This window comes from Enhydra lutris, unplaced genomic scaffold, assembly GCF_002288905.1.
Source record: "Enhydra lutris kenyoni isolate GAN:26980312 unplaced genomic scaffold, ASM228890v2 scaffoldscaffold15, whole genome shotgun sequence".
Classification (NCBI taxonomy): Eukaryota; Metazoa; Chordata; class Mammalia; order Carnivora; family Mustelidae; genus Enhydra; species Enhydra lutris.
In genome coordinates, this window is record NW_019154099.1 from 63,278 (window position 1) to 75,673 (window position 12,396).

At 42.1% G+C, this 12,396-nt stretch overlaps 1 protein-coding gene across 2 annotated transcripts in view; it reads right to left on the reverse strand.

Annotated features, from left to right (window-relative positions):
- Positions 1 to 5,825: 5,825 nt before the first annotated feature.
- LOC111147061 (vacuolar protein sorting 36 homolog) overlaps positions 5,826 to 12,396 on the reverse strand; it is a 28,960-nt gene continuing 22,389 nt past the window's right edge. For both annotated transcript variants that reach the window (XM_022502933.1, XM_022502932.1), the window contains exons 10-14: positions 11,609 to 11,674; positions 10,009 to 10,073; positions 9,430 to 9,514; positions 8,063 to 8,139; positions 5,826 to 7,975 (exon numbers count right to left, since the gene is read on the reverse strand). In XM_022502933.1, the coding sequence (XP_022358641.1) occupies positions 7,882 to 7,975; positions 8,063 to 8,139; positions 9,430 to 9,514; positions 10,009 to 10,073; positions 11,609 to 11,674 (387 nt within the window). In that variant the 3' untranslated portion in view covers positions 5,826 to 7,881. The remainder of the gene's footprint in view (positions 7,976 to 8,062; positions 8,140 to 9,429; positions 9,515 to 10,008; positions 10,074 to 11,608; positions 11,675 to 12,396) is intronic.

The window sequence follows — 12,396 nt, forward strand, 5'->3', positions numbered from 1 at the left end:
AGAACTGAGTAGAAATATAAAATAAACCAGACTACCTAAAAATCACAATATGGCTTTTTAAAAATATTCTTAAGCTTTTGAAAATAAATGCTTAATTTTTACTAGCTCAATTACTAATTTAAAGACCTGAACAGAGTAACCCACAATGGAATGGAATGCTGGATAAAAAGCACTATATTTGGGGAAAGTAAAAAAAAAAAAAAAAAAAAAGCTCCTTTTCTTCCTCCCTTCCTCTCTTTCTTTTTACCTTGTTTGCTTATTTTCTTCCAACATGTTGTTCCCAATACCAGGACTGGCTACTTACAATGTTTGGCTTGAGAATCGTTTTGAGAAGATAAAAACTTAGGTCTCTTTTATGCACATTTAGAAATACTCCTATATAGCAGTCACACATAAACATGTGCAGAAAGATTCCAAATGCATCAGCTAGAGGGTAAGAGGCAGTCAATATTCTCAGTGGTAATGGCATCACGCCAGGCTCAGTTCCTATGTTTTTGCTGAAACCGGCTAAGATAAATCCCTACAGTGTCTTCATTGCTGCAGAAAAAGAAAAGGAATTAAGCTAAAGTCTATTGGGACCAATGATTTATCAAATAAAAGGGAAAACAAAAGGAAGCAAAGTGATTTTGTCCCTTCTGACAAACACAAGCTCGTGCGTATCTATCTACTACTAATATTTATTAGCAGGAAATCCCTAGTTCCAAAGCAGCTCGTGTAAACAGGCTTTATTTATATATTCAGTGCGGTGGGCTCTTCCCTGGTCCCAGGGATTGGATGCAGCTTCCCTAGAGAGGCTGTAGGCTGCCCACTTCTACAGCTTCCCAAAGGCCCGCGAGTCAAGTTCATGCCTGGAAATCTGGCCCTGCCCAAGTCCTCAGCCCAAAGCTCTCATAAAATGAGGACCGTTTTGAACTTAACTTAAACTTCATAGTTTGTACCCCAGAAAGGATTTCTCTTTGGAAAGAGACAAACTTGTTCTGAAACGCGGAGTACCCTAAGACGCTGTCCTTCAAGGGTCCCCACCGTTCGGGCTCCCCGCCCGTCTGCGGGCAGCCTGTCTCTCGGCAACACCTGCGGAGCCTGGACACCAAGACGCGCAGACGAACGCTTTCTAAAGCGCTTCCCTGGGGCGAAGGCTGAGCCCCCAACGGCGGCGAGGAAGAGGGTGCAGCGCCACCCTGCACTCTCAGCCTGCCGGGAGAGCGGGGCCGACAGGGGCCGGGGGGCACGGTCCGACCCAGCGGAGCAGCGGGGGATCCGCGCCGCACAGCAGTGCCCGAGGGGGCGGGGGTGGGGGTGGGGCGGCAGGCTCTTTCCTACCTCTCGGGACTGGCGGGTGCAGGGGCCGGAGCCGGGGTGAGCGAGGCGGCGAGGCGGTGAGGTGGGCAGGCGGGAGGCCTCAAGGGCCGCGAGGTAGCGTGCCGAGCATCCCGCGTCCCGGGACTGCTCGCCCAGGCCGGCGGCACTCGGCTTCGCGGCCCCACCCGGGCCCGCCCCCGACGGCGCGGGGTGGACGGCCCCAGGGGGCGGGGGCCCGGCCAGCTGGCGAAATCAGCCCCGCCCGCTCTGGGCAGCGCAACTTTCCTCGGGCGCTTTGCCGGGGCCGCGGAGTGGGGAGTTGCGGTTGGGGGTGGTGGGGAGAGGGGGCCCTCGGGGAGCCGGGTACAGCCCCGACGTACACCCACGGCCGGGCCCTGGGCCCAGGGCGAGCCGCAGTCTCCCCACGTTCCGATCCAATCACTTCTCCCCCCGGGGTCGTTTCTTCTGGGGAACCACAAAAGTGAACCATCCGAGTGGCCTCACTGGTGGGCTGTAAACTGGGTTGCCCAAATGGCCTTGAAGAGTCTCAAACGAGAACAGTTCAGGCAAAGCGCATCTTCGTTTAGGTTTTTCTTTCCCCGCAGCCACAGCTGGCTAAATTTAAAAAATGACACCTTAATTCGCAAGTGTTAGTTGTCTTTTTTTTAAAATTTTATTTATTTATTTATTTGAGAGAGAGCTATCACATGTAGGCAGAGAGGCAGGCAGAGAGAGAAGGGGGAAGCAGGCTCCCCGCTGAGCAGAGAACCCCATGTGGGGCTCGATCCCAGGACCCTGGGATCATGACCTGAGCAGAAGGCAGAGGCTTTAACCCACTGAGCCACCCAGGCGCCCCTACAGTTGTATTTTTACAAGAATACTGGAGGATAAGAGTTCCACCTTCACAGCCATGCTTTTCGGTCCACTGTCCTGTGAATACAGTTTACCATTTGCTTTTCTTCTACACAAAACAGCCCATTTAACGGACACCACTAGTGTGCAGTAATAGAAATCAGAACAGGAGTGGCCTCCAGAGAGCAGGTGACGGGAAAGAGGCCCCAGGGGGATGGCAGATATGTTCTGTTGGCTGGGGTGTTGAGTTACATGGATTTAGTATGCATTTGTTAAAATGCCTCCAACTTAAGATACCTACACTTCACTGTAAATATTACCTCAATTTCTAAAACTTAAAAATAAAGCATTTGCAGGTTTTTGAATCTATCACTTAATCTTTTAAAAGGTAACGCAATTACTCAACTATCAGTTATCAGAGGTTGGCTGAGATAGTGAATTTGCTAAGTACTTATCTCGCCCAATAATTGATACTAGCAGTACTAATTAAATCCATCCAAGACTTTACTGACAGAAAGTATCTACTCCAATGTCCATTCATCAGTCCAAGTTGAGATATCTTTTCAAATATATGCTACAGTCCTTGGCATTTTTGAAAGCAAGAGCTCAATAAAGGATGGGGCTTTGGTGAAATAAGTCAATCAGAGAAAGACAATTATATGATTTCTCTGATATGAGGAAACTGAGAGCTGTGTGGAGGGTGAGGGTGGGGGAGTTGGGAGGAAAGGGCACCAGGGAGGGAGACAAACCATAAGAAACTCTCAATCTCAGGAAACAAACTGAGGGTTGCTGGGCAGTGGAGGGAAAGGATAGGGTGATGGGTGATGGACATTAGGGAGGGTATGTGCCATGGTGAGTGCTGTGAATTGTGCTAAGACTGATGATTCACAGGACTGTACCCCTGAAACAATACATCACATATTAATACAAAAGTGAAGGAAAAAAAAAAAAAAAGAATGGGGCTTTGGAGTTAGAGAAAGCTAAGATTAATTCTTGCCCACTTCAGTAACTTTGGCAAATACTTAATCGCTTCTTTCCTCCACTGTAAAAAGCACATAACAGTCGTATGGAAGTTTTGTGATGATTAAGTGAAACAGAGAAAACAACTTGCTCTGCAATAACCTCTCAGACATGCCCTCCCTGGAAATCCACCTTTGGGACTTGGGAGGACCTACATCCAGGTACAAGGGGTTGGATCAATGTGCTGGGACATTTTTTAAATAACAGCTGTAATTTCAATACTTGGTCATTTTTTCCCTTAATTAGAATTCTTGCCAAACTGTGTTTCTGTCTTTATTGCACACTTAAGGCATAATCTTTTCCAAAAGAAGGCAGTGTAGACATGAAGGGAAAAAGCTTCCATGGTCTTGGGATTAACTAAAACAAGCTTCTGTCAAGGTAGCTTTAATTCTTTCTGGGTCAGTGACTGGTCTAGTAATCTTGTGCAAACTGTAAACATATTCACTATCTTGCTGGTATCCTTTATATCCATGGAGAGATCCTTTACTTCCTTAGATAATGCTCTGAAAGAAAAGCTTCAACTTATTCATGATTATCAGGACTCAAGGAACAACACAGATGACCCACTTTTCACACTGTAATAACAAGATCTTACATGTGTTTCAACCTGACTTTTCTGGAGTGCTTCCCACATCATGGATATGCGCCATGTCATGGAATTTGAATAAGACAGAGTATCTCAGACAGGCTGAGCCCTGACAGGTCTGGTTGAAAAGCCTCTTTGGGTGGATGGTAACGGACAGATTTAGGTTTGTCAGTTCACGACACATTATAATCCAAAAATCACTCAAGTATTAATACTCAACTAGGAATCTACCATGTACAATCACTGACCTAGGCCAGAAGAGATTTAAAAGATTCAGTTATGTGACAATCCTTGTACTTTAAAGAAACCCAATTCCTCTCTTTTCTTATGGCATTAAGACAAAATATAGTTCCATAAATGAGACAGATAATATAACTATTACAGAGTTTAGAAATAGTAGAGTTGCGTACTGGAAACAGATTTTTCTAAAGCAGGTGGAAATGAGCAAAGTCTGATTCTGGTTATTGGGCTGGAGGTGATAAGTGAATGGGGAAAAGTAAAGAGAGGCAAGTCTGCACAGTGTAAGGAAATAGGCCCCAGGAATAGGAAGGGACATGCCTCATGTTGTTCCCCTACAAAGCGCCTTCCACCTACTGACAATCTGTTGGTCCTCATGAGCCTCTGTGACAAGCACCTCCTTCCATCTTCAGGTAACACTGTTCACATATCTATTTACCCAACTAGGCCACCTTCCTAAAGGCAGGGGTTGTATCCTATTAATCACCCCCACACACCAGTGGCCACACAGTTCCTCACGCAGCCAATATGTATTTAAAAAATTTTTTTCTTTTTATTTAATTGAATGGGAGGTAAGGTAGGATAAATGGAGCCAGGTTATAAAGAGGTATATACATCAGAGTTCACTCATTCAGTTAATATTTATTGAATGCTTACTGTGTGCCAGGCCCTGTTCCAGGGCTCTGAGGATATATCCATGAACAAACCAGATAAAACTCTCTCCCCTTGTGGAGTTCACAAGAGATCTATCATGAGGGGTGAGATTAGCAATAAATTTATATAAATTCAAGCATACCTAGTGGCCAAAAAACAAAAACAAACAAAAAAAAGGACACACATTTAAATAGTTTAATTACTGGTGTTATAAAAGTCTACTGATGCTATGTAGTTTTTATTGTGTATTGTATGTAATATACTTACTAAGTTCATAATATATTCATATCCATGTATCACTCTACAGGGATTCTAATTTTAAGACTATACAGAGAACTTCATTGGCAATTTAAGAAATCTTCAGGGATCATTTTGAGCATGCTCGATTTATTTCTGAGGCACAGTCTAAAAATCTAAACAGCTTGTGAGTCGTGACTCTACCATACCAAAAGGAAAACACTGAGATTACCAGGCAGAGCATGAGGATGAGGACATGACAAATCCATGTCTGCTCAGGCTAGTCTGGTTAAAGGGAACAAGAGACAGTACATTCATGTGAATACACAAGGTCAGTCAACGATGGACTTCACATCAAGAATTAAAACAAAACAAAACAAAAAACCCCAAAACAGTTCATGAGCCATTTCCCATTGTTTTCTTTTTAAAAAACTAAAACAGTAAGATCTTGAGGTCATAAATAAAGAAAAAAATCTTAACATACTGGCTTATTCTCATTAAAGGTTTATCACTTTCATATATTTTTCAGAGTATTTTAAAAAGAACACGTTAAGAAAAAATCACTTAAAAGTTTTCCAGTAATTTTACTCTATATACATTAATTCTAATCATTTAACCCTGAAAACAATCTTTACTTCTACAATGTAAAAATATTTTTGACAGTGACTAGAAAAATTCCATTACTATAAAGCTACAAAACAAATTTGCTCCTAAGAGCAAAGATAATAAAGCAAAAATAATAATTATACCAGTGATAAGCACCAAGATGATTTTTTTTTGCATTTAGGGCCTGATTGGTTGTATTTAAACATAACCTCTGCAACACCTTATTTGGCAAAAAAAAAAAGGGGGGGTGGGATAAAAAGTATACATACAGAGGTCTGGAAACAGTGAAGAATGCCCACTTTAAAAATAAAACAGTAAAATCATACTTTTTTAATTAATGTGACATTTGCAAAATATATTCATATGTCACTTTTCTTCCTCTTTAGTTCACTTTATACAATTTAGATTGCTCCATTTTTTTTTAATGTGTTGTCACACTAATGTAAATAAATACATTGAACCATGGGAGTCTGCTGTAATGAATCCAAATCATTAAGAGCTAGATCCAGTAGCTCAATCTTAGTTGCAACTCACTCCAACTACTGAGACAGATTACTATTTACCTTTGTAATTTTTTAAAAACCTTAGCCAGATGAGATATCATACGTGTAAGTGTGTGTGTGTGTGTGTGTGTGTGTGTGTGTGTGTGCATATGAGTGTGCGTGTATGCGTGTGCCAGAGCAGTGTGAGTACAACCCAGAAAGAGGAGTGCCATACATACGAGTTTACACAATGGCCTGCACGACACGGGCAGCCAGACACTGAATACCCCTCCAAACAAACCTGAGGCTGAGCAATGAGGAAATGAGGGGATCTGTCATCATATTGCAGAATCAACGACAGGTCTGGAAAATGAAGACAGGCAGGAGGCCTTGGCCGAGACGTTCCCGTGACGCTGGAGGACGAGAAGCAGCGACAGCCACTTTTGCAGGCAGGGATCAGGGGACCGAATCCGGCTGCAGTGGTAGGGATTCCCTGGGTCTGCAGCTGAAGATCCCTGCAACTTCCCCACAGGGCATCTGTCGTGGCCTCTGGCAGTGGCCTCCACCTCACCCAGTGACCTCTATGGGATCCCAGCTTGTGAGCTGGGGTATCCCTTCCTGCTGGTCACAACAGTTAGCTCAATATAGACACTATCCCTTCTGGAGGCTTGGCCGAAAACCATACCTACTTTCCATTTTCAACACAGTTTTAGAAGGGGAGGCTCCTTCTGTCCCTGTGGGGTCCCTGAGTTTGAGGTAATGCCAACACACCATACGCTGGAGAGCAATGATGTAGGAAGTCAGGCAGTCCACTTTAGAACTCAAGCAATCGACATTCAATATGAGCCAGTTTTTGTTATCGCAGTAATATTTCTCAGTGAGATAGCTTCTCTACACAACTTCTAACGAATGGGGTAAAGAAAAAAAAGTATTGCTGGAAGATGAAAGATTTTTTAAAGTGTCTTGTTGAAACTCCTTAAAGGAAGGAAAAGGAAACCAATTACTTGTCCACCTTCTTTGTTCCTGTCCTTGGCTTTCGAGGTCAAAGAGCACCAAGGTTCCTGTTAAGTTACTTAAAGGTTCTCCCGGCCCCTCCGCCCACACAATCCTAGGGAATTCCTCGGCCCTCTACTTTCCAAATTTGTAATCATATCCCTGGGTGTGTCTATACAGCTCATTAATTCAGTTTCAAAATCCACAGCATTTTTTTCAACAAAATGAGATAGTTACATTCTTTAAATGCCAGCCATGAAAACATCATGTGAAAAAAAGAACGAGTTAGATTATATATACGTAAGTCAATGACAATTTTCTCCTTTTTTAAGGTGTATGTTGAAGACATGTTTATGACTGCTTCTTAAGAAAAGCCCTTAGGGAAGGAGCCCCATACAGTGTCCCGCAGTCTGATGCTCTGTCCCTGTGCTGTCAGTTCTTAAGCTATACTCTAGCTATGACTTGCGTCATGAACGCCACCTCCCCAAATGGGCACATTAGATGCAGAGAAAAACTTCATTTATAACTCAGTGAATTTTAGTCACACCAGAAAAATGATCTAACCTGTCCAAACATGCAACTTCTTTCTTCCCCCATTAACTAAACTCCCTTCTTTAAAAAAAAAAAGGTCAGAATGGAGGGTCAAGTTAAAATCCACCATATTTCAGGTTAAACACTGAGAGTAGCATGATTTCAAATTCATAGCAGCCTTCAGTTTTCTGTATTTTCCTATATTTATCCGAAGTAAACTTCCTGGACCATAATATTTAGGGAGAAATTAAAAGGGTTTTATAGTATAGTATAGTATAAAGTTCCAGAAATTCTCAGTTTATCAGGGTTTACTCTGAGCTCAATGTCCTACAACGTTTACATGATACGAGTATGTGAACAAGAAGGATTTGAAATACAAAACCCTTAGCTCTGTGTCATAAATAAATTTGGGTAAAAACGCAAGCCTTCCACTGAATCATCTCGGCAAAGATGGCCCATCTTCTCTGCAAGAAGCAACCTAGGAATCAAGGGGAGATACCACAATCATTTGTCCGTTCAGAAACACAAATACAGTGGTAAGGAAGAGCAAGGACCACGCACTTACCTTTCCTTAGCCAGGAGGACAGACATTCCCACCAGCTTAGCAAACTCTTCTGATGTCAGAGATCCCTTTTCTGAAACCTACCAGAAACACAGCAGAGACAAAAATGTGATAATTTAGGCCAACTAAGTACTCACCTAGGGAGAGTGTCTACCAGTATACTCAGGAAGTAATTTACCGAATTTCTTACTCAAATCCAAAGAATATTCACTATAGAACTAAATCCTCTTCACTAGTGTTTAATTCTACAAATGCTGAAGGACCAAGAGAAACACAGTAGAGCCGAAAAAATATGGTGAAGCCCTCTACAATGTAACGAAGGCTCTATACTGAACTGAAGAAGAACTCTTTGAGATTCTAAAAAGGAACATGTAACAAATTCTGAGTGCATATTTCATGCTCCAGTAAAGGAAACTTATATATAGGTTAAGCTTTAAAATATATGGCAGAAATATCAAGTCTTAAGCCTCAATTTCCTCATCCTCACCTAGTTTAAAATAAGTGTAATAAATACGAATTATTCAAATCAAACAGGCTCACCACAGAGGCTATGAAGGCAGTAATATTTCAAGTCTCCTAATAAGTAATAGTAGTTTGGCCAGTAAAATCCATCTAAACTACAGCTGCTTTTCATGTATTTTTTTAATATTTTATTTATTTGAGAGAGAGAGACAGTGAGAGAGATACAGTGAGAGAGAGCATGAACAAGGAGAAGGTCAGAGGGAGAAGCAGACTCCCCGTGGAGCTGGGAGCCCGATGCGGGACTCGATCCCAGGACTCCAGGATCATGACCTGAACTGAAGGCAGTTGCTTAACCAACTCAACCACCCAGGCACCCCTGCTTTTCATATTTTTTGAAGCAATTATTTTGTAAAACAACTTGTGATGTTTTATAATACCACTTAAGTAGGTGTTACTCAAAGAAAAAATTCTGTCAGGGGTCACATTCTGATCAAGAAAATTGAAAACCTGTCAGTGAGACTGAGCTTCAAACAAAAAGACAGCACCTCACGAATTCCAGTTCTCCCTGGTTAAGTTTCAAAAACTTGAACAATATAATTTTGATTAGTATTTATTCACTGTTAATAATAGGTGTTTTTGGCTGGTCCGAAGGTAGTGAGTTATCTCAACTGATTGTTCACAGGCAGTTACAGATCGAACTCCTTGTTCTACTCTTTCCCCCTTCTCACTACTACACTTGACTAGTAAAAAAAAAAAGAAAAAGTGAAAAAAAAATAGGTGTTTTTAATTGGGTCTACAAACATTACTTTTTAGTAAAGTTAAATTCAAAAGGAAATCCTGTTTCTCAAGTTGCTAGGCATTCAGGTCTTGGTGGGCAGACTGATGAGGAGGAAACAGGGTTCACATACTGTCTCCAAGGCTGAGGCCACCATTTCCTCTTCCTTATGGCTCTGAAGCTCAATTACCATGACGCCACTGTCAAAAACTCGGAGCCTAAAAACCACAGATGGGAGAACAAAGCTGTGAATATCTAGGATCTTCACCCAGTAAGGAGGTGTAGCTACAGCATAACTAAAAAGCTCGCGAATAAGCACTTAATGAAAATATGAACTATAATCCACATGCTGAAGAAAATATGTCCGGCTCTCTTTACTGAACCTGGGGAGAGGAAAATATAATTCTCAGCTGAACATCTGTACTTTTAGATCTCCAGAAACTAACACAAGATGTCTAGCAGAGGGGCTGGTAATTCTGACCTCCTAGGAAGAGCCCACATTCCTCTGTCACTGCCCCCAAGTCAACAAGACTTGGACCACTAGCCCTGATAAGGAGGGAAGCCAGGATGACAAGTGAATTCTGTTCATTTCATTCCAAGAGGGGCAATATGTTGGCTCACCACACAGATGGCAGGCCCAGCAGGCCCTTCCTGTCTACTCTGTATGGAACAGTGGCTCTAGTTGGCAAGCTTCCCGCAGAGGTTCTTTTACCTGAGAGGTAATTTTAGTGCTTCCAGCATCTTGCACGCGTTCACTAAATCTTCTGGTGAGAGCAACTAATAGGAAAAAAAAAAAAAAATCCAGTTTACACTGCAAATTAATAGAGTGATGTTATATAATTATAATGATCACTAAAACACAAGAGGAAACTTAACAATTATCATCTATCTGTGACTTAATCTCAGGGTCATGAGTCAAGCTCCATGCTGGCCCATGGAGTCTAGTTAAAAAAAAAAATTTTTTTAAATAAAAACATAAAAATTATCATTTATCAGGGATTTTAGGTGGCTTCATCACTCTAAGGCAAAAAGAATTAACAAAGAAGCAAAGCAGCGCTATCTAACAGAAAACAGCACAAGCCATGTGTATAATTTTAATATTAATAAAATATTAGTAGTCATTAATAAAATAAAAAGGAACAGGTGAAATTAACTTTAACACATGTGTTTCATTTAACCCAAGAAATCTAAAACATCAATATATAATCAATATAAAAATTATTAATGAGATATTTAACTTCTTATTTGGTACTCCTAGATGTGGTATATAATTGACACTTCTAGCACAGCTCCATTTGGATTAACTGTATTGCAAGGTCACAGTTGTCACACGTAGCTAGCTAGTGGCCACCCTTCCAGACCACACAACCTTAAAGAATCAGCCCAGCATGGTGGCTGACAAGTACAGCTTTGAGTCACCCAGAATGGCTCCAGAGCCAGCCCGGCCTGGGGCCACGTGCCTGTCAAACCACTGTTTCCAAGGCACAGCCTTGGTCAAGTAAGTGAATCTTAGTGAGCCTCAACTTCCTCATCTTCATATCATGCCCTTGATGGGCAGAGTGAGAGTAGCTACCTCCCTGGGGTACCACGAGAAGAAATGGGGCAGTGCGTGCAGAGCGCCTGGTTCATAGTCAGTACTCACTGACGGCACTCACGGTGACCAGTCAGATGAAGACACAGCAGAAGCTCAAATATACGGTGCTGCAGTGAGCACTGGAGGGACAGGTCTATGAGCTATTCGCACAGAGGCAACTACTGACACCACAAAACTGTGTTTGACTAAAGGGCACGAAGAGTGCACGGACAGAACATGGGGGGCCAAGGACACGTGGGTGTGAAGAGACAATGAGGGTCAAAGAACAGCCACTGCTGATTCAGAGCCCGTGGAGGAGGGCAGCTTTCCCCCGGCTTCTCCACAGACCATCTGTCTCCAACCCAGTGAATCTAAAAACAGCTGACAACCCCAGAGAAAAGACATCATACACAGGCTTATTAATCACAGTATGGGCACGGAATGGTAAAGCCAGAAGGTATCAGTCAACCCAAATTCCCATTTCAAAGGTAGGGAAACCGAGTCTCAGTGAGGTTCAGCGAGCTACTCCAGGTCACTAAGCACAACACTGGCAAAACAAGGGACAGAGACTTCCTCCCAGATCCCAAGGCAGTAGAGCACTCTTGTACTACACCACACTGCTTCTCAGAGAGTTCTGGTATTCTCAACCCTTCCTCAAATTGTATTCACTTTGGGGAATTTGTGTTATATTAAGAAAGTCTATATTTAGTTAAAGAATATCTAAATGTTCTATTCTTACTTCCATTCCTCGAGCTCGGTTTACTAAACAGTACACCTCCGTGAGTGACATTATTCCCCCTCGTTCCTGTTAAAATATGGAATTTAGCAAGTATTAGGTTATAATTAGCACCAGTTGGCATTTCTTTTTTTTTTTTTTTAATTTATTTATTTCACAGAGAGAGATCACAAGTAGGCAGAGAGGCAGGCAGAGAGAGAGAGGAAGGGAAGCAGGCTCCCTGCTGAGCAGAGAGCCCGATGTGGGGCTCGATCCCAGAACCCTGAGACATGACCCGAGCCGAAGGCAGAGGCTTAACCCACTGAGCCACCCAGGCGCCCCACCAGTTGGCATTTCTTAACAGAAATCAGAATCAGAGTGAAATCAGGAATCATAGAACTTCCTAAAAAGTCTTTAAAAGCTAAATTTACACACAGGAAAACCTAGTCAGATACATGAAGTATTTCAAATTCAGTATGTGGATTTTAACATCATTATTACTGTTTTAACATTTACTTCAATGAGAGGAGGGCCTCTACACCACGTTTCAAAAAGTGTATTGAAATGTTTTAAATTATTACAACTAATAAATGAGTAAACTATGGAATTAAACAGGAATATCACCACTGTAACCCTAAATGAAGTTAACAGATCTAGCTATTGAATAGCAGGGGCTGCTGCTACATCACAAAAAAAAGACAAACAGGCATTATGTACCCCCTGATGGAAATGCACAGCACCCTCTATGAAATATTCAACAGAAAAAAAGAAAAAAGAACTTCTAGCTGTAAATTCCAGTCTATAAGGAATAA